The sequence below is a fragment of the Mustela lutreola genome, chromosome 4 (assembly GCF_030435805.1).
Source record: "Mustela lutreola isolate mMusLut2 chromosome 4, mMusLut2.pri, whole genome shotgun sequence".
NCBI classification, from domain to species: Eukaryota; Metazoa; Chordata; class Mammalia; order Carnivora; family Mustelidae; genus Mustela; species Mustela lutreola.
The window spans coordinates 201,711,635-201,733,719 of record NC_081293.1 but is presented as its reverse complement, the minus strand read 5'-3'; the positions used below and the strand labels follow the sequence as shown (position 1 = coordinate 201,733,719).

Genomic DNA, 22,085 nt, shown 5'->3' with positions numbered 1-22,085 from the left:
ACAAAATTCCATCCTCCCAGACTCGGCAGCTCCTGGCCACCCGCCCTCCCTCCCGGAGCTCTGCCCGGCGCTGCTCCACCTTCCCCGTCCAGCGGCTGCAGCGGTGGCCTGAGGCCACTCCGTTCTCCCAGGGCACTCCCAGGCGTCTGGTCCTCCACGACGCCGCCCTGCCTGCCCTCCGGGGCCACCTCCCCGCCGCCCATCACCTTGGGTATGGGAAGGAGGCCTGGAGCTCTGCCGGCGGCTTTGCCGTCTCCGGGGGCCCCAGGACCCCGCTTCCTCCTCCAGGGCTCATGCCCGGGGGCGTACCAGACCAGACCACCTTCCCCACCTCCTCCAGCTGGGAGCCCTCCCGACCTGGCCAGTCCTCACGGCTGCCCCCGTCCTGCTCGTGGCAGTCGACGGTGCGGGTAGCTGCTGGGACCTCTCTCGCCGGAGGCCCTGCACCCCTCCGCTCTTCCCCGGTCTGTTACGCATGCGGAACCCCAGCAGACTCCTCCGCCACCTCACTCTTCTCTGCAGACCTGGCGGTTTCATTGTCCTTGGGGTGGAGGCCCCAGCTGTGGGCTCTGCAGACTCGCCCTCTCCCTGCCCCCGCAGGCTGGTGCCCTGCCCCGCCTGCTCCTTCCGGCTCCTGCCACACGCGCGGGGCTGTCACGGCCTCGGGAGTGTTCATCCCACTCAGGAGTGCTGCCCCACACGCACTGGCAACTCCTCCTCCTCCCCGTCTGTGGGGAGCCCCCGCTGCCCCAGGCTGCGTCAGGGCCCCTCGAAAGTGCAGCCCTGCCCCTCCTTCCTAAGCCTTCTCTCTGGCCTCCGGGAAACCACTGAGGTCGCAGGGTCACACCCCCTCCCGCACGCAATGGACGCTCCTCACGGGAGGCCTGCTCGGGTCCTGGGCCCCCCACTTCCAGGGCTGCCAGAGGACGTCCAGGACCTGAGAGCAAGGGAGACGGGTTCTGGGACCGTCACGACATCAGCGAGTTGAAGGAGCGCCACGAAGCGGCTTTTGGTAAATTCTAAGAAACTGGATATGCTTGAAGTGAACGTTGTTCCCAGGCAGTTTTCAGAAGTTCTGACAACACGGCTCCTCCCACATCGGTGTCGGGGGCACCGTCACCCCCAGAAGGAAGCACCGGTATGAAGTCCTTCTGGCTCCCAGGCCCCTGTCCTGGGACCTGCCCCCCATGTCCCCGAGGCCTTGGGCTCACAGCCGGCTTATCCCCAGGTTCCTGGTCCAACGGGCTTCCCTGGTTGTTCTGTCTCATCTTCTCCGCGAGGCAGCGGCTGGTTTGCAGCAGGTACAAGGTAGTGGCCAGGCCCGGCCTTGCCCCCCCCCCACCTGCTCCCACCTCTCCTGCTGCTTTCGGAAGCCGCGCTGTCTCGGGACCGTGTTGTGAAATGCAAGGGTCCTCCTTTCTCACAGCACCCGAGCGGCACCAGGAGCCGAGCCTGCATCAGCTCCGCCATCGCACACCAGGGCTGCGTTCGCAGATGTCGTCTCGGGACCCACACAAGGCACACCCAGCGCTGGCTGCCGGCCTTCGATGCCTGACTCCGCAGGCCCCCTTCTGTCTCCTCGGTTGGGTTTCGAGTGAGGGGTTGGATTGTGATGTCTGTTACTGGCTGGGATTCATCTTGTCTGATCTCTGACTCTGGTGGTGGACAGCGTGGAAGACACCGTGGTAGAGCGGGGGTGTGGTCCTGCCGTCCTTCCGGGGCCTCCTTGACGAGCCGGCGTGGCCACGTCCAGCCAGTCGGCAGATGCCGGGAGAGATGATGCCAGGGAGGGGCTCTTCTGTGGTCCCGGACGGTGGTGAGCCCCTTGCCTGCATCTGATGCTCTCTGTTGTGACGAGGGTGAAATTGGTGGGGCCCAGGCAGGGAGGAAACGGGGATGTTGAACAGCCCCGCGCATCGGACCGAGGCCGGCGCCTGGGCTTCTAACACCGCCTGCCCCATGCGCGCTTGCCGTGCAGGTCGCTTCTGCGGCTCAGCCTGGACGCCTGAGATGCACGAGGGTCCCAGAAGGTTCTGACAGTGGTGGGACTCGGCAGGCCACAGCGACCTCTGAGGGCAGCCAGGGGTCACCATCCGTGCCCGTCTCTACGTCTGTGTCTACGCCTGCATCTCCCCATGCACACGTGCCTCTCCATATACACGGTCTACCATGTCTGTGCAGGCTCTGTCTCCATAAGCATCCGTGCGTCTACACCGGCCTCGACGTGTCTGCCTGTGCCTCTGCGGTGCATTTGCTCGTCTGCCGGGGTCTGTGTCCGCCTGCGTCGGTCGTAGCAGTGTTCACATATCTGTGCCGTGTCACCGCTGGGTCGGCACTGGTGCACCCGCATGTGCACCTCACCTGCTACGTGCTCGCTCACCACGCACGTCTGTCTACACGACATGCGCACGTGTCTCCACGTCCGCACCTGTGTCTGCCCTGATCCGCGCTCAGCCTTCACGCCTGTCTGTTGGTTTCTGCCGTGCGCTCTCTGTCTCCGTCTGTGCCCACGTGTCTGCTTCCTCACCTTCTGTGTCCCTCACGTCCATACATCTCCGTCGTCGTGGCTGCCAGCCCGGTTTGGTGTCGGACTTCTGTAGTTGTTGGGAAGCTTTGCTTTTCTTCTTCGGGAGAAAAGTCCAGAGCAGAGCTCTCCAGGGACCTCCAGAGCCTGCCCATGGCAACTGATTTTTGAAGAGTGTCATCTGCTTTGTAAGTCGATCTCCAATTAAATCTGTCTGAGTTAAGCCGTTTAAATATCACCGCTACATGCCAGGGAGGAGGAAGAACAAAGGAGAAACGTGTGAGAAGAAGAGCCTTGCTAGACTGTCAGCGCAGAAGTCAACTGTGGATGACGAGTGAAGGCAGAAGGAAAGGGAAGAATGGGGGAAGGTGGTGCCCTGACAGCGCAGCTGTGGAATACTGGGGACGGTGACATGGAAAAAAAGAAGGTCTTACTAGAAGAGCTGGCCACAGGCTACTCCAGCACAGCCTCCTGGATTCTGGTGATGCAGACGTCCCTTGTAAGCTTCAGATCAACTTTGCGGCCGTTACTTCGAGCTCTGAGTGGGCTGGTGGGTGGAAAGGAAATCACGTTCCAAAGAGAACCGCGTTTGCGCGGGGCCTTGCTCAGGAGGAGCACGGACATTTGAGAAGCTGAAATAAGGCCGGGGGAAGCTGGGGGCAGTCAGCGTGGGAGAGGCTGGTGAGGCCTCAGGGCCCAGCAAGCATCGGGGTCCTTGTCCCTAGCAGACATGGGACAGCATTAGGGGACAAGCCGGCACAAGTGGTGTGGCCGGAGTCCCACTCTCTGAGATCTCTCTGCTGTGGAGTGGAGGAGGGCTGATGGAAGGTGTGTACAGTGACGGGACGGACACCGGTCAGCAGGTGTGCCGGTCACTGAGGCATTTCCTCAGCTCTCTTACCCGCTTGCTGTCTCTGCCCTGTGAGGCTGACCTGCAGAATGTCATCTGGGCTATGAACTGGCCTGGACAGTCACTACAGTTCCGGACTGTTCTACCCATGGGCCTTCCGACAAGTTCCAGTGGGCTGCCCTGCCGTTCCCACTCTGCGTACTCTGTGGTCTTTTTATCATGAGTGGATGTTGAGCTTCATCATGTGCTTTTCCTGCCTCTGCTGGGGTGATCAAGGTTCTTATCGTGCGCCGTGTGAATGCGGCGCGGCGCACGGATCGATCCACGGATGCGGAACCGGCCTTGCAGCGTTGGGATAAATCCCACTTGATTGTGGTGTGTGATCCTCGGTGGGTGGGTGTTTCCAGGAACTTACTCTTCCTTCTCGGTAGTTGGTTTGACAGCGTGTAATTGCTCGTGGCTGTTTTTATGACCTGTTGTAGTTCTGCGACATCAGAAATACTTCATTTCCGATTTTATTTATTTGAGTTCTTCTTTTCCTTGGTAAGCCTAGCCAAAGGTTTATTTATTTTATTCATGTTTTCAAAAAAACAAACCAAAAAACACCAGTTCTTAGCTTCATTTATCTTTTCTATTGTCTTCTATTTCAGTCTCTGTTTCATCTGTTTCTGTTCTGATCTTTATTATTTCCTTCCTTCTGCTGACTTTGGCCTTCATTTATGCCTCTTTTTCTAGTTTCTTGAGCTGTAAAGTCAGACTGGTCATCAAGGTCTTTCCTCTTCCTCGCTGTGGGCAGCCATCACCGTGAGTCTTCCTCTTAGAGCTCTGCTCTGCATCCCACACACTTTGGTGTGTTACGTTGCCAGTTTCACTTGTCTCAGGTATTTTTTATTTCTTCTTTGACCCACTGGTTGTTCAGGAGTATATCATTTAATCTCCATATATCTGTGAATGTTCCAGTTTTCTTCTCGTAATTGATTTCTGGTTTCATACCATTGTGATCAGAAAAGATGCATGATATGACCTCAAACTTCTTATATTGGTTAAGACTTGCATGTGGCCTGTCATGTGGTCCATCCTGGAGAATGTTCCACGTGCACTTGAGAAAAACCTATGTCCTGCTGCTGCTGGGTGGGAAGTCCTTCACGTCCCTGTTGGGTCCTCCTGGTCCCTGCTATTACCGTACTGCCTCTCGTCCCCCTCAGACACTTGTTTATGTATTCAGGGGCTGCGACGTTGGATGCATAAACAGCTACAAATGTATCTTCTTGATGAACTGACTTCTTCATTATTGTATAATAATTTTTTTCTCTCATTAACAATCTTTGGCTTAAAGTCTACTTTGCCTAACGTAAGGTTTCTACCCTGCTCTCCTCTGGTTTCCCTTTTTATGGACTTTCTCCATCACTTCATTTCAAGTCTGTTGGTGTCCTCAGTGCTGAAGTGAGTCTCTGGTAGGCTTCATGGAGCTGGGCTTTGTTGGGGTTTTGTCCTATCCATTCAGCCGCCTGTGCCTTGTGATTGGAGATTTTAGTCCATTTATATTTAAAGTAGTTACTGGTAAGTATGGGCTGCATTTTCCCATTTAGTAAATCATTTTCTGGCCGTTTGGCAATTCCTTTGCTCCTTTCCCTTTCTTTCCTCCTCTGTGATGTGATGATTTTCCATCGTGGTGCGCCTACCTTCCTTTCTCTTTCACTTTTGTGTATGCATTATAGGTTTTTGCTTGGTGGTTACCGTTAGGCTTACGTGGGGTCCCATATGTTACCATATGTTTGGAACAGCCTGTTTCAAGCTGATAACTTTGAATGTGTACGAATGCTTTACATTTTTGTATTGTCTTCCTTATTTTATCTTTTTGATGTCAATACACTTTCCGTAAAACTAACGCTAAGACATTGTGTACTTAGATTTGTATTAAGCTGTTGGCAAATATTTTTTCCAAAATTTAGAGAAATAAATACACTTCCAGTGTGAAGTATAGTCTCACCTTGGGGTTGTTGGCATATAGCAGTTTTTCACCCATCGATTTCTTACCTGTGAAAAGTTGGTGGCTGTCAACAGCTTTAGTAGCCAGTGTAATTCAGGGTTGCTGGGAACTCCAGATGAGTTTGCATGGGCTCCAGAAGCCTGTGGCCTCGGCAGGCGGAAGAATCAGTTTGGTTGCACAAAGTACCATGAGCTCACTCTCCCGTTCTGCAGAAAACTGGGTTGTATTTCCATGCAGGAGAGAAAGGTGACTCTGAATCAAAGTTGGGATTTGAATCGTGGCAGCTCCTCTGTCCTTCCCCTCATCAGAAATGTCTTTTCTCTGCATTGGGGAGAGTCCCTGGGGTTAACGAAAGTATGACTCATTCATAAGATTATTTAAATAGAATAAGTGTCATTATTTGTTAAAAAACAGTATATGGGGACAGCTAGCATGATTGAGGAATCCCGTGAGAACCTCATTTTATTCATTGGTTTGAAATATCTCATCAAAAAAGTATGTATTAGATTTGACGGATACTGTTTTGCAATCCGTAAATCACTGAGTGCCTGACTTTTGGTGAATTTCTGAATGAATAACAAAATATCCAAAATCAGAAAATGAAACCGAAGAATCACAAATGGTCAGCTCTTGAACCTGGTGTCCTAGTCGTGGGTGTCTGGTCGACAGGACCACGTAGGCCCCTGAGGAAGCGACAGGAGCCCTGGAGGGGTGGTGGGCGCAGACACGCCTCCGCTTAGTTGGAGTAAAACCCAGGGCAGGACACAGCCGCGACCCAGTCTGGAAGCCTGGAAGCCTGCGTTACACTCTCACAGACGAGGAATGTTTAGGTTTTGGGACTTACTGAAGGCTTGTCCTGGGGCTTGAATATTTTCTCTAATCTCAGTTTCCAGTCCTTTAAAATGAGGTTCGCGACAGTACCTTGCTCCCAGATTCGTGGTGAGCATTCCGTGAGGCCGTCATGTGTGGGCTCAGCTCCTGGCGAGCTGAGGGAGCAAGGGGGAACTTCAAGGGCTTCCGCGGCCCCTAGCATTTCTCATGCGTGGCTTATTGCCACTCCTCCTTGGTCGGGGTGGCTCTCCACAGCTCCATCACCAGCTAACAACCGGTTTTCTACCTTTTCATCTCTGTCATTCCCATGAGGACTTCACGGCACCGTGAAAGCCCGCATGGCTGTGTGCAGCCTTGGAAAGCTGCACGTTGTGGAAAGCGGGTACGGTCGCTCGTCCTGTGAGCTTCCCGCCGAGCGAGTGTGTGAGTGCTTTGGACTTTCTCCAGTGGGTCCCGAGGGGCCCCTGACTTCACAGCGGTTCCACAGACGGAGTCACATTTTGCCGAGGCTCAGCGTGAAAACGCGTGAGAGCAGGTGGCCCAGAGCTTTGGCGAAGCCTCTTGGCCACTAGGTGTCGAGGCAGGCAGTGGGACCGAGCCACAGGCACACTTGTGTCCCTCCCGCCACGGCAGCACCAGGCGTGCAGGCAATCAAGGGGACAGCTGTCACAGCCCCACAGATGCAATTGCATGTGCCATATCCGTCCATTGATTTTTGAGATTAACTCCAACGGCTCTCTGAGGAAGTTCAGACCATGAAATGACAGATGATGGCCATGTGTTGTAGAATGAGATAGAAATGGCTGCGCGCTCATTTTGAGCACGATCGGTACCGTCTTACCAGTCTGACTGCTGACCGGACCTGCTGCTGTCGGGAGGCACCTCCGCTTCACGCTGCCGCCCGGACAGCCAGCTGTGGTGGCCGCGGGACGGGCTAGGGGGCTCGCCAGGCGGCTGGTGTGGTCAGGGCTCTCCTTGCGAGGGCAGGCGGGGTCACACACATATTCTGGGGATTCCATCGTTATCTTAAGGCCGTTATAAATAATGTCATTACGGATACAAGTGTTAATGGTGCGCGTTACAGGCTGAACGAATGCAGGGTCAGTCGACACTCCAGAGGCTCAGGTGGGGCTGGGACTAACGAGAAAGCCCCGAGGTCACCCTTTGGTCTAAAACAGGCTCAAGCACAGGATCTTGGAATCTGGAAGCAGACATGGTTGGGAAGCTGGTTTATGTTCAGCGCGGGGCAGTGGGCTCTGCAGGTACCAAGGGGAAGACGTGTTTGCGCCGTCGCTGAGTCTGCCGTGGAGCCTGGAATTGGGTTAAAACCTGTGAAGTAGTTAAGAGACCTTCTGTAACAGGGGGTGGCCTGAGGGCTTCTGCCTCAAAGCACAGGGAGTTTTAGGAAAAGGAGGGAGCCTCACGGGCCAGCTGGTGAGAATGGGTGAGGCCCGGCCTGTGGTCCGCACGACGGGAGGAAGTGCTTCCTGGCATCATGGCTGTGGGGTGTAGAACGGGGGTGGCTGGGCCGGCTGGAGCCGAGGGTCCCTGGGAGGAGGGGGCGTCACGGCGCAGGCAGGGCCCCATAGTGTCGGTCCAGGAGCGCATGTCACCGCCACAGCCATCACGGGTTCCTGGGCCTGTGCTCCTCTCAGTGCTTGTCCGCGCGGGAATGTGTGCCTGCTCTCTTCCCCCGAGCACACGCGGGTGTGTGCACGCCGGAGTGGGTGGTGCGTGTGCAGACCCGGGCAGCCCTCGGTGTCCCCGGAGTCTCCTCTCCCAGGCCACGTGCGGGCACCTCCAGGACTCCGGCTCCCGAGTCTCTTCCGGAGCACAGGCTTGGGAAGCAGGCCGTCAGTGTCGTGGCCCCACGGTCGCAGGAGGTCCCTGCGCGTCTCCCACTGGCAGCGTCCTCGCAGGACACAGACACATTTGCAGGCCAAGCAGGTCCTGAGTGACGACAGGCTCCGACCATCCAGCCTGGCCTGCCGACCCTCACGTGGGCGGCATGTCATGAGGGAGCAGGATGGCGAGCTGGCGGGGCCACGGGCGCCACTGTCACGGCAGGTGCTTCAGACCGAACTTCCTGTCTCCTCCTCTCCAAGTGCTGTCACCTGGTGGCCCATTTTCCTGGATTCAACCGTCACTGCACTCTGGGCTGCGGGGCTGCAGCCACCCTTGAAATGAAGCCCCTCTCCCGGCCACACGCGTGCACTCCTATCACCTGATCTAATTTCGGAGGGAGCGGGGTGCAGCGTTGAGGCCTGGTGGTCTGACCGTGCTCAGATGTGGAAAGGGGTCTTGCTTCACTTCCGTCCCGAGGATTTGCAGGGACGCTCTGGGGTCACACGGAGACGTTCAAGGCCGGGGTGGGAACGGGGTAAGTGGAGTGCAGGCAGTCACCTGTTGCCGGGGTCAGGACCCAAGTGCATTTCCAGAGTGTCTGCCCAGTGCCCTGGGACCCCCACGCAAGGACAGGCTCTCTCCGGGCGGCCCCTTGAGCTGCTCCATCAGGCGTGTTTGCTTGCTCAGCCCCGGGTGGACGCTGCCAGCTCCTCTCCTCACGGGAAAGCAGCCCAGTGGCTCTTGGCTTCCCCTCCGGGGGGGCTACTGTCTGGTGGGTTAGACGTGCACGCTCTGTCCCGCTCCCTGGGGTTCTTCTGGTCTGCGTCTGTGGCTCTGTGAGTCATATTCACCCCACGAGTCCTCCGACGGGGAGGAGGTGGCTTCCTTGGTCCCACCTTGGAGAGACCGGGTGTACCCGCTCGTCGTCTGCGTGGGCTGAGCCACTCCGGCTCTGGGCTCTCGCTGTGGGGTCCCCCCGGCTCCCGTGAGTGACCCGAGCACGGCCTCACGCATCTCTGTTGGTGACTGGGGGGTGGCACCCCAAATGCAGCACCTCAGGCCCTGTTCGCTCTCGGGCGCTCACCAAGGCAGCACCTGTGGGCCTTCCCTCGACGCTGCCTCTCGGGCCCCTGCCCTCCCCGGCGCCCACGGCAGGCTGCAGCCTGGGTGCGAAATAGGCCCCTTCTTGGGGAATAGGCGGTGGGAATGGGCGGGAAAGAAAGGCAGCAGGTCCTCCTGGTTCAAGGGCAAGAGAGTGTTTCTTGATCATGAACTCACACGGAAGACGGCCTTGAGAAGCCAGTGAACGGCGCACAGCTGGCCCCTCCCTTGAGAGAGGGGTGAAGACGGCGTGTTCTTGAGGGCTTGGGGAGGAGCCCAGAGCAGGTGCCCCGGCAGCCCCGGCCGGAGAGGTGCTGCCGACGGCGGGACTCAGGCTGGTAGTCGCACGGAGTCGGGGCTGGAGAGCCGGTTAGGTTTCGAGGCTTTTGTACCCACTCCCTTGATTTACACGGCGTCTCTTGTCAGCCAGGTGGGGCTCCTTCGGTAATGTACATTCCAGTGATTTCCAGCGTTTGACGTTTTGAAATTTTCCTGTGTTTTCGCACATTTGTGCCGCCAACCCTGCATCACACTGACTCGTGTCCAAGCGCAGGGAGGTGTCGTGCCGGGAATGCAGCCCAGACCCCACGCGCCGGGAGCCTGCCGCCTGGATGCTGTTGGCGCTGGCGGGGGCGGCCGGGCTCCCACGTCGGGGCCTCACGGGGCCGCATTCATCGGCCTGGCCTGGGAGGTCGGTAGGGAGGCACCGAGTGGGTGCCGTGGCGGTCGGTGGGCACAGGCGACGGGCTCCGCTGGCCCAAGGAGGCTGGGGTCTGGCCCGGGGTATGTGGGCTCCGTACGTCAGGGCGGCTCTGGTACGCTGTAGGCCTCATCACAGCTCATCATTCGCTTCTGCAGACGCTGGTGGTCCACCCGCCCTGCACTGGGTCTAGGGGAGCCTGGCTCCTGGAGCATTGGCCCTCCGGGAGTCACGGTGAGCAGGGGCACCAGAGCTGTGCCACGAGGGCCTCGCCAGCAGCCTCCAAGCACTGCCGTGAGGCTGGGGCCCACGTCACAGACCAGGGCTTGCTGCGGCTCTGGTTCTCTCTCCAGATCTGACGTGTCAGGAACACACCTTTCTGGCATCACTGCCTTCCTGTTCCTGAGTCTGCACACCCCACCGTGGCCTCTCCCCAGTGTGGCTCAAGGTCCCCACAGACTTTGTTTGCATGTAGGCTTCCTTGGGGCTCTGGGCCAGCCGAGGAAGGGCGGGCTGCAGCCTGCAGTTCTGAGTGGACAGGCAGGGAGAAATGATGAAGACACAAATGTTCCGGGTGGACCCCTTCCCCTGTCGGTGTCTGACCTCCTGGGCCCATGAGTGTGAACTCTGCATGATGGCCAGAGGGTTTCTAAGTTGGGTCAGAAGACATGGTCAAAGGGTATACTTCCACACCACGTGCCCATGCTCACCTGAAAGTATCCTCTCATGTTCCAATGTGATGTGGAAAGCCCCTGTGTTAGGAGGCTTGGAGGACTTGTCTGTCCTTCTTGGAAGGGTCCTGACCCTGGGGATCCTGCTCTTTCCTGGGAAGTGGATGGAGGGGCAGAGGCTCTGATCACAGACCTGCATCGGGTCTCTCCTTTCTCACTTAGGGCAGAACAGCACCCCGCGGGTTGGCAGGAGATCTAGAACAAGCCCATGGGGTGTGGGGAGCAGGTCGGGCTGCAGGTAAATAGCCTCCTGCAGAAACCAGCGTCCCCAGGCAGAAGTCCGGTCCTGTCCCCATTGAGAGAAGGCGGTGGGGGTGGCTTGGTGCTGGGGCTCATTACCAGCCTCTCCTTGGAGGACGGGAGTGTCCGTCCCGCTGTGGGGAGTGTCCCTCCCCACCGGAGGGTGGCAGGGCAGGCCAGCAGCTCCCGACCCCAGCCCATGTCTCCGTCTCTTCCTGGGGCCCCCAAGGGCCCTCGGCTCCTCCTTGAGGGCTCTGTCCCAGGGACTCCTACTGCGGCCGTCCCCTGCGGCCGCCCCCCAGCTCCTCCCAGCTCAGGTGCTCTGGCGGGCTCCGTCCGTTAGGGTGTGTCCACAGGAGAAGTCCCGACTTTTCCTTCCTGTGGCATCTCTGTCTCGTAGGCTCCCGGAGCACCTCCTGGGGCCATCACACACCCGTCACTTCTCCCAAGCCCACAGGCCCCGCCTGGTCGGCTCCTCGCACCCTGTACCCCAGTGGTTCTTGGAGCCGCAGTGACCCTGGACCCTTCCCAACTCACGCCGTGCGTGTCCTCCTCTGAGGACTCCGCGACACTGGATTAGGATCTCATCTCCCTCATGATCTCATCGTAGCATGATGGTCCACAGAGGCCTCTCTGCCCATGAGCTCACATTCTGAGTCTTAAACACGTGGCGCTTGGGCGACCCGGTTAAATCCACAGCCACATGTGGCTTTGCTGCCCGGGTACGGCTGGCGCGCAGGCCCAGGGAGGCCCGGTTTGCGGCTGCACCGAGCTCGTCCCCTCGCACGCCGGCCGAGAGCGGGAGGCCCGCTGGGAGGACGGTGGCGGCCGCGCCAGGTTGTCTATGACGACAAACCGGAATGTTCCCCGAAAAGGGAGGTATGGTGTACACAGCCGTGTGCTGCGACTTGAGACTTGTCCCTGGAACTCGGGTCTGCACAGAGACTGTGGGGCCGTCCCCCCCGCGGGCCTCGGGCTCGTCGCTCCTGAGCACCGCGGCCCTCCCAGGGGGTTGCTGCAGATCTGGGCTCCGCGCTGACCTTCTGACGTGTCCCGCTCACCTCTCTCACCCGGACGGCACTCATTTTAGAAACAAACCCATTTAAAAACCCTTTCCCTTTGTGCATTCGACGCCCATCCTGAAGCTCGATAGTCAGCATCTGCTTCCCCTCGGTCCCCATCTCCACCCCCCGCGGCCCTCCCCGCCCACCTCCTTATTCTGTTTTTTATTGAAGGCTGAGCCGAGCCGTCGCTGCATCACGGGCCCATTATGCTTCTAACAATTCCATTTGCACCGTATTGTTTGTCTCATTGCTGGGAAATTCAGGTGATTCATCATGCCCGAAGAAGCACCTGATCCCCGCTGCCCCGGGAGCCTGGTCACTATGTGACAGGAATGCCACAGGCGCCGTGGGGGGGCGCGGGGGGACGCGCGGCTTCTCAAGTGTTGATGAGTTCCATTTGGTAACGCTGCCCCCACCCCCACTCTCCTCAACAGCCCCCTGAGTCCAGAGAAGGGGAAGGAGCTGATGGAGAGCGTCGCGCGTCTCCTGGAGGTGCCGATGAGTGTCTTCGCGGAGATCGCGTGAGTGCCGGTGCGGGGTCTCGGGGTCGGCGTCTCTGCTCACATCAGGTTCCATGTCATAAATTGGTCTGCGAGGAACAGAACTGTGTGCCTGGGGTTCTCGTTAATTAGATCAGAGAAACCATTCAGGAGGGAACGGGAGAATTCCGGGTGGGCTTGGGGCGGTGTGGACGTGCGGATGAAACGGGGTGGAACTGTAAGAACCCTGATCTCCTGGAAGGACGGGGCCCGCTGCGGCCGCGGCGCTCAGCCCTGTGCACTCCAGAACCTTCTGGTGCCGGGGCCCCACCTGCCGCAGACGAGCGCGAGCCCGGGGACGGCGCGGGTCCGTGAGAAGTCAGCGCTTCCCTCACTGGTGACCCCAAGGCCCCTGCCACGCTCACGTCAGGCACCCAGCCCAGGGCCTGCGCCAACGTGACGACCCCCCCCCCCCCCCGCAGCCACGGCGAGGCGGTCCTCACCCCTCCGCCCACAAGCAGGAGACGCTGGATCTGGCCCCTGAGACTCAGCGGCTCGTGCCGCGGACACATCACTGCGGGGACAGTGGCTGAACGAGTCCCCCTTCCTTCACTAGAGGCGAGAGCATCCCGGAGTGACTGGAAGTAATAAGACTTTGCATTTCCGGGAGGTGCTGCAGGTGTGGCCGGGGTGGACTGAGTCTTTGGAGAACGTCACCACAGCTCAGGCCCCTTATCGAGAGCATCAGACAGCAGAGAAACCCCACGGACCGGCTTCGAGGAGAAACTGGGCCTGGCCCCACTGCAGCCTATGTTTATTGCGTGTTCATGATTTCCCTTTGAGCTCTGGTGAGTGTGCACCAGGCAGAAGGCAGAGGTCCCCGCCAGGGGGGAGACTGGGGCCCCCGCCCGTGCTTGCTGGTCGGGAGTGGAGGTGTGTGTGCCTCACGGGCTGGGCCCCAGCTGCCGAGAGAGCGCGGTCTGGGAAGAGGGCCGTCCTCAGGACAGGTGGGAGCTCGGGGGCTGGGAGCGTCAGCAGCAGCCGTGGCGCCTTCCGGCCGGAGGTGGCTCACATGGCTGTGACCCGGAGCCCGCTACCAAGGAGGGCAGCCGTTCTTGGGCCAGGCCGGAAGCCCCCCCCCCCCCCCCCCCCCGGGGCAGGCCCCGCAGACCAGCCTGCCAAACGCAGTGGGACTGAGCCGTCCACATGGCAGGTGACCGCCGAGCACCTGGCCACAGCTTTTCTAGCAGCGAGAGTGTGTCCTTCCTGCCGAAGGAAGGTGTTGCCCAGAGAGAACGTGAGCTGAGTGTCCAAGGTCAACACGCATGTCTGGCTGGTCCTCTGCCGTGCCCTTCCTGTGCTGCCCTCCTGGCACCTCCCTTTCTCCACAGCCTCAACCAGGCTCACAGGCCCCTAACAGAGTCTCAGGGCCCCGGCAGGAGGGCCAGAGGCCAGCGTGAGGCGTGACAAGCTTTGGGACTGAGGGGCTTCTGGTGCGGGCTGGGGGTGGGGATCTCAGGACTGCAGGGGCTTTTGGTCTGGGGTGGGTCCTCTTCTGGGGAGGGTGTCCAGTTGGGGGACATCTGGTGGGGGAGGGGTGTCCAGTGAAGGAGGTGTCCAGTGGGGGACATCTGGTGGGAGGTGTCCAGCGGGAGGGGAGCCTGTAGTATCTGAGGATAACTAGGGCACAGGGGTTTCCAGGGAGCACTTTCTGGCTGAGCTGTGGCCATACCAAAGCTTTTGTGAATGACTTTTGCCACAGTTTCTTCCCTGGTCAGAAAACTGGGGGCTTCCAATGTCCCGTGGAGCCAAACGTGACACCGCCACCGTGTCTTGAAGCCGGCAAGAGGCTGGTCCTCCCGTAGCACTCCTTGGGGCCCAGCACTCCAGAGGGTCCTCCTGGCTGCGGTGCCCGGCCGGAGGTGTCCCCAGTCTCCCCTACTCTGAGTATGGCTCCTGCTTCCAGTCTAAGGCTGGTCCTCCCGGTGCCACAGTTAGTGTCGGCCCCACACGTTGGGGTCCTTGGTTACTGCACGTGTGCCGGAGCGTGTGCTGCGTGTGCTGTGGTGTACACGGGTGCACTCGCTGTCGCTCCCAGGGCCCAGCATGATGCTGAGCTCAGGCACGCGCCGGACTGACAGACATGGGCAGTGGAGGCCGCAGCAGGGGGCGGCTGGGGAGCAGCTCCTGGCACCTAGGAGCACGTTCTCAGGGTTGCGCACTGTTGGAAGAGAGGAGGGAGGCGGCCGCACAGGCCGGAGCTGCCAGAAATTTTGTACTTAATATGTTTTGTTAATGGTTATGTAGCTGTCGAGTAAATTCCATTATTTCTTATTACATCATTAGAGACCATTAAAACAGCATTAGCATGCTGATGAATTACGGCAGCAGACACACCGCAGCCTGGTGAGGGCTTTGTAATCTAATCACGGCTGTTCACAGCAGCACTGACGGAGGTGCAGGCAGCTCCCTCCGGGGCCATCAGGGGCGCGGTGCTGCGGGGACCGTGGTCCGGTGGGGGCCGGTGTCCACGCTGCTCCCGAGGGCTGCGGTGGAGGCTTTCGCTCAGCCCCGAGGACGCCGCGGGAGGACAGCCTCGTTCTGTGATCAATCTCGCCGCCTTCTCCTGATGCAAGAGGCAGTTTAGTTTCCCATCTGTGTGATTCACGGAATTGATGAAAACACAGCGTTCTTGATTTTCGAAACGGGTGCTGAAGGTGCGGTGGTGGGAACTCGCAGCCCAGACACATCCCTTTAGGGTTTTCGTGCCGGGGCCCGGGGTGGTGGTGCCCAGCCCAGACAGTGCTTGAGTCCCAGGGATGGGACGCCCATGTCGGCCCCCTTCCCACGCCCCACACCCCCGCCCACCCCCGCCCCTCCCTTCACAGTGGAAGAGTCCATGGGAGTTTCTGTTTCCTAGGGCGGAACTGTGGTTATTTGGCTCCTGTCCTGTCTCTCTGATTCACGAGGACAGGAAAGAGGAGGTTGAAGAGGGACACAGGGTCGGAACCTGGTCATGACAAGCTGTGGATGATCTGGGGAACGTGCCAGGAGGTTGCAGATCAGTGGTGACAGACACTGTGCTGGGGACATACGGCATGACTCAGCCAGGAGCCCTCCACAGTGAGACCCGGAGCCTGTGAGGGCCCGGGAGATGGTGACTGTACCCCAGCCTGGGTGTCCTCGGCCCACGAGCTCTGGGGTTCACAGGCGGATGCCGTCCCGTTGCTGCACCTGGGCCCAGGATGCCTCCCTGAAGGACGGAGCAGGAAGGGGCCCCGTCCTCCTGTGGCCTGGGTACAGCTGCCAGGTTGCCGGCTCTCCCGGGGCGGAAGCACTGGCCGGGGCCTGGGTACAGCTGCCAGGTTGCCGGCTCCCCCGGGGCGGAAGCACTGGCCGGGGCCTGGGTACAGCTGCCAGGTTGCCGGCTCCCCCGGGGCGGAAGCACTGGCCGTGGCCTGGGTACAGCTGCCAGGTTGCCGGCTCCCCCGGGGCGGAAGCACTGGCCGTGGCCTGGGTACAGCTGCCAGGTTGCCGGCTCTCCCGGGGCGGAAGCACTGGCCGTGGCCTGGGTACAGCTGCCAGGTTGCCGGCTCCCCCGGGGTGGCTGGATACAGTGAACGGTGCCTTCAGGGAGACATCGCCATGTGACGACGGCCCCAGCCCTGCATTCAGACGGACGAGGAGCCCGCAGGGGGCACGCTGGGGGTGTGCTAGCGAGGGGCATTTCTGCGTGGGTGGCAGACGGCCCTTTCTCATTCGGGCAAGTCCCTGTGTGGTGGGTGAAGAGATTCATCCTTCAAGTACCGGCTTGGCCCCTCCCTACTGAGAAATGGCGTCAGAGCTTATGGGCAGAGTGAAAATAAAGCCTTTCTCGGCTTCAGTCTCCCCACCTGTAAAATGTGGGTGGTCGGGAGTGCTGTGGGCTGTGCCGCGGGATCCTGCTCTGAGGAGGCCCCACACATTGCGTAACTGGCCCCAAGGCTGAGGGGCTCTCCGTGAAGCTCCGTTGCCTGTGCACCGTGTCCGCATCCAGCCCGGCCAGCCTGTACCGCGAGGCCGTTACTTCTGTTGTCGCTAATCTGCTCTAGCACCGAACCACAGGTCAGTTCACAGTCAAGAGTGATGCACTCGGTTCCTCTGCCCAGGCTTGCATGGACCCTGTGAGTGCCGGGCGTTGGGGAGACTGTAGGACTGCGTGTTGGACTGGACGCCTCTGTATTTAGGGCTTCGTTGGAGAGTCTGGTTCCTGTACTGATTCTTTGATCGGGAAGAGCAGCGCCTTCCTCTCTCCCAGGAGACGACGCCCTCCTTGGCGGCAGAGCTCAGGCTTCTTTCCCCGTGATGTGTCTTAGTGCCTAGGACGGTGTCAGGCATGTGGCCAGAGCCTGGTGTGTGCTCAATGGCGGGGTGGGTGAGGGAGTGAGCGAATCGATCCACATGGCTTGGGTTTGTGGTGCCTTTTCGAGACCCTCAACGTCGGGCAGACTGCTGAAGCTCGCCTCGCCTCACCTGTGCACGCTCCGGTGGGCGTCCGGTACCAGTGCCAGAGACCTTGCAGGCGCCCAGTGCTAAGTGTGCAACTACTCAGCTCTCCGTGGGGTCCCTACGTGATATGCTATGAAAATACTAAAATGTTATGTAAAGTAAGAAATACCTAAACACGTGAATGAAGTCACACTGAACTAAAACTGCACGGGTGGGGAAGCACACGTCGTATCTCTCGCCCGTGAAGACCGCCGGTCTCTGCTCAGCGCCATCCTGATCCTCCCAGGAGAGCCGAGCAAGGCTCATTTCACTCTCCAGACACTCTCTGCGTCAGAGGCTGCGTGCGCTCACGTCCGCGGGACTGTGGTGTAGACAAGCCGGGACACCTCACCCAGGAGCCGTCCCTACGAGAAAGCTGGGAGCCCCGGAGGGAGGACGTCCCCCCTCGCACGTGGGCACTACAATCCGTAAGGAAGGGCAGGGGACGAATAACGTGGCCACAACAGAGGGTGCCGTGGAAACCAGCCCCCATGTGTCGTGGTGGCTCGTTGTGGGCTATGACACGCGGTGCTGTGATGTCCAGAGAAACCAAACGGAGTGAGCCTTTGCGTCAGGAGACTAAGGGCCAGGCTGGAGCGCAACCGGCGGGAAACTCAGCCGGGAGGCTCCTGTCAGCACTCCAGGCACTGAAAAGCCGTCGGCCTGGTTCTCTGAGGCTTCAGAACGGAGCCTTCGTCCAGAATTCCAGGGGCTGCTTTGTTTCTCTGTTTGTCACCAGCAACTCAGTCATTCCACTGTTGCGTTCCGGAGTCCTTCAGCCCTGTGGGAGGCCGGCTGCAGCGGCGGATGCGCCTCCGGTGGTCCCTCCGGGCAGCTCTGGTCCCTACGGTGGTCCCCATGGCCCCGTCTGCACCCCGGGCATCCCTGCTGGTGGGGCACAGGCCTCCTGTGACCAAACACATCATCTCTTGGTTCCAAATGGAAAACAGTAAGTTGTCACGGGAGCTCTTCACTAGCAGATGCTTTAAACGTGCAAAGTCAAGACATAAATACGGAATCACCGGTTTTCTTCCAAATGCTCCATGGAAGAGGAGGAAGGCATCCCCTAACGAGAGAGGAATTCCCGAACGGCACATGGCCACGTGGTAACCGCAAGAAAGAGACGATCCGTACAGTAGAGTAGTTGCCCAGCCCTTTACGAAAAGAGAGCATCGGGGCACCTGGGTGGCTCACAGGGTTAATCCTCTGCCTTTGGCTCAGGTCATGATCTCAGGGTCCTGGGATCGAGCCCCGCATCGGGCTCTCTGCTCCACGGGGAGCCTGCATCTCTGTCTCTCTCTCTGCTCCACTTGTGTTCCCTCTCTCGCTGTGTTTCTCTGTCAGATAAATAAATAAAATCTTAAAAAGAAAAAAAAAAAAAGAGGCGCATCGTCTATGTTGTGTCTCGGTGAAGGCTTCTGCTACCTCACCAGCTCGGCAAGCCTCTGTGTTCTCACCCAGAAGTGAAGTGACGCCTCCTCTCGGTCCTTCTCCTCGGCCGCCTCCGATCAGGTATTGTGGAACGTTGCGGCCTGACGCTTGGGAGGCAGGAATATACGTTTGCAGAAAACGTAGTAATGGAAAGTAAGCCTTAGGAAGGCGCGTGTGTGTGATTTTGCTGTTTCACGGAGTTCTAGGATTTGGTGATTTGACACAGACGGGATGGGGCACGCAGAGGTGCTTCTGTAGCACCCGGACTAGACTCGCTTCCCTGCGGCGTTCTCGTGGCGGCTTGGCTGAGTCCATTACCGAACTGCACGTGTCCCAGGGTGAGGGGCAGCTTAGGAAGACGGCCAGCAGGGAGCCGGGGGTCCTCAGAAACGGGGGGCGGGGGTCGCCATTCTCGGGAAAGACGGCATGCACATGTGGTCCGGGCCCCGTGGCCGGGCGGGGACGCCGATGGAAGCAGCCTGCGGGTGGCCTGCTTGTCGGTGGCGCTCTGCATGCTGTCCTGGAACGCCCCGGGGTCCCTTTTCCAGTCGCGGCCTCCTTATCAAAGCTGGACCTCTGGGGCTGGTCCTTAAAACTCCGCGGGTCTCTCCTATCCATCTGTGGAAGGCAGGCACTGCCAGAGGAGCAGCTGTGGCGTTCAGCTCTGCGCTAGCTCGCCGTCTGCGTCTGCGCTCCTGGGGCCGGCCGGGGCACGCGGGTGTCTGTCCAGTGCCTCAGCCAGGGGCCAGCTGGGCGGTCAGCTTCAAAAGCGAAGAAAAAAGTCTTGCTCTCACCTGGCCTCAGCGTGTTCAGACACAGCAAGTCTCCAGAACAGTGGATTTTGTTGGGCAACTTTGGGCCCATTATTAGCATTTTAGTTTTTTTTTAATTAATAATGAGTAAAGTACAGAACGAGCAGTTCACCAAATGCATAGCCCATAGGTGAGAAAAGTTAATGTAGAAAGATGCTTAAGCCGTAGTTAGGATTTTCATTTTTTTTTTTTTTAAAGATTTTTTCTTTATTTATCTGACAGAGATCACAAGTAGGCAGAGGCAGGCAGAGAGAGAGGAGGAAGCAGGCTACCTGCAGAGCAGAGAGCCCGATGTGGGGCTCGATCCCAGGACCCTGAGATCATGACCTGAGCCGAAGGCAGAGGCTTAACCCACTGAGCCACCCAGGTGCCCCCGTAGTTAGGATTTTGAGAAAAAGTCTTAGTGTTTGCATTGACACAGGCTCTTTCTGTACGACCCCCGTCACCTGTATGTCGTCCATTGTCTATGACGCATCGTCTCTGCGTCCCCCATCCTCCACTCTGTCCTTCCGTGGTGCGGGTTTTACCCCGATCCAGGATCAAAGAGACAGAGCGCAGGTCACCGCGTTAAGCCCAGACAAGCCCGTGCTAGTAGAAAACATTTGATTAAATATTCTATCAGAAGTATTTTATTTTAACTTTCTAAACAACTCTCGGGAGCGTGAGTCATTTGAAAGTGCAGTGTTCACGTCTGTGTTAGTTGTAAAAGCCCCAACACTAACTTTACAGCTGTCTGTTGCTGCCAAATGTGCTTGCTTTTTTTAAAAAAAAAAAGATTTTATTAGAGAGAGAGAGACAGCGACAGAGAGAGCAGGAGAGCACAAGCCGGGGCAGGGGAGCCTAGGGCGAGGGGGAAGCAGGCTCCCCAGAGAGCAGGGAGCCCGACGCGGGACTCGATCCAGGACTCTGGGATCCTGACCTGAGCCGAAGGCAGACACACAACGACTGAGCCACCCAGGTCCCCACTTTGTGATCTTATTATCCCCCAGAGTCGAGAGATCTAGTCCCTGAGGCTTGTATCTGTTTAAGGACAACGGGCTGCTTGGCCGGGGTTTATACAGAGAATCACAGTCGTGTCTGCTGTTTTCTCTGCGGGCTGTCCGGGCTGGCCCCATAGACGCACTCCTGTGTCTTGTGTGATCTCTTAGGAAGCAGGAGAGATGCCACCCAGATCATGTTGGCCAAGCGGCATGGTCCGTTGACTGGACTTTTCCTGTTCTGTGCTTTGGGCCCGGTGCTAGATGATAAGAGAGACAGGATCTAATGACGGAGTCTCTTCCTTCCTCATCCTTCCCGCGGGGCCGGGCTGAGCGGGCAGAGTTCCCTGTCTTGTAACGGGTGGAATTAGAGAGCCAGGCGAGGGCAGTTACCGAGCAGAAGGTCGCCTTGAGTCACGTGACAGTGTCACCGCCTCGTCTGTCCCTCCCCGATGTCACGGAGGCGGAACGACTTTCTCGAGGGACGTGGGCAGACATCTCGTCCCCAGCAGGTTAGGGACCGTGGGGCTGCGTTCCGCCAGCTGCAGGTGATGGGTGGGGAGAGTCCAGCAAACCAGCAAGATGTCGGCATAAATGCGAGAAGTTCCCTTTGTTCTCTGTTAGCCTGTCCTGGGACTGAAAAGGAACGAGGAATCGTCAGTAGAGTGAGTGATTATCACATATGTCATGAGCACATACGCGCTTGTTACTTTATAAATACACCGACATCACCTAGAATCAGATGGAACTAATAGTAATTGCCAAGTAGAAACATTTTACGGGGCCCAGGACCGCTTGGACTTGTCTTTAAAACGGAGACGACCCGGCTGGAACAGTGGTGCTGAGACACCCCGTCCATCTGTGGGCACACATACGGTTTGCTGCAAGGTCTCAGGGTAGCCTCTTTTTGTATTATTTCTGGCCCAATAGGGAATCGACCCCCAATGATGGTGTGTGGTTTCATTCTCCTAAGACGGTGTCCAGGAGGGGCCCCTGGAGCATTTCTCGTGGGACGGGTGTGCCCACGGGGCTTTCCCCGGCTGAGACCCTGGGGACAGTCTCTGCTGGAGTAGGAAGGGTTTGCCTCTGGGCCGGTGGGTTCCACCTAGTGGCCTTTCTTCCACCGCAGGCGGACTGGGCTGCCAGGAACACTGTGGTCCTCCAGGAACATTGAGTCACGTGACATCGGGCCTCTCAGAGCAGAGCGTCTCGCAGCAGGCAGGCTGTGGGGCTCTGGCCGGGTCTTCCCGGGACGACCCCTGCGTAGGCGATCGTGAGCTCGCCATCCTAGAGCCGTGCAGGCAGGACAGAAGCCGCCGGTCTTGCCCCTTGTATCCACCACGTTGTTGCAGACCGAGGACAGCGCCTCCGTGACGAGGCAGTGTGGCATGCAGAAGCCATGGGTGCCCACGGAGTCCTGGGAGTGTGGACCTCACGGCAGAGACCGGAGGGGCATCAGGCCGCTCTGGATGGATGGGGCAGAAGCCGATGGGATCCGTGTAGAGGACACCCACCCCTTCCCCGATCGCCATCATCATCCCCACTTCGCAGGCGCAGGAGCGTCGTGCGCTGAAAGCACACAGCTGGGAAGGACGGGCGCGCGCAGCACAAGCCCCTTCCACTCCGGGCCAGGCTCTCCCGACGGTTTTAGGTTCGAGAACGTGACAAAAGCAGTAAGGTCATCGATGTGTGTGAACATGCGTCCCACAGACTCTAGGAAATACAGTAGACTCTCACTGTATTTGCAAGTTCATTTGCAAGCCAGAAATGAGTCGGGCACCTCTGCGATCGCTTGAAGACCGATGCAGAGGGAGAAGAACAGTGTATCTCACGCTCGTGTTCCCAGCTGAGCCTGAGCAACACTCCAGCTGCGTTCTTCTCTCGGCCCCCACGTCAGCACGTGCTTGTCACTGTTTCTGGCTACGTTCTCCACGTCTTTGGGCTTTCGCTGTTGGAAACGGCCCCCACGCACACGTAGAGTCT

The 22,085-nt window shown here is 58.7% G+C and overlaps 1 protein-coding gene across 3 annotated transcripts in view; it reads left to right on the top strand.

Moving 5' to 3' along the window:
• PTPRN2 (protein tyrosine phosphatase receptor type N2) overlaps positions 1 to 22,085 on the top strand; it is a 688,130-nt gene that overhangs the window by 297,980 nt on the left and 368,065 nt on the right. For 2 of the 3 annotated variants that reach the window (XM_059172404.1, XM_059172403.1), the window contains exon 10: positions 12,311 to 12,397. The exons of the other annotated variant lie outside the window; for it this stretch is intronic. In XM_059172404.1, coding sequence (XP_059028387.1) covers positions 12,311 to 12,397 — 87 coding nt within the window. The remainder of the gene's footprint in view (positions 1 to 12,310; positions 12,398 to 22,085) is intronic. 3 annotated transcript variants of the gene reach the window in all.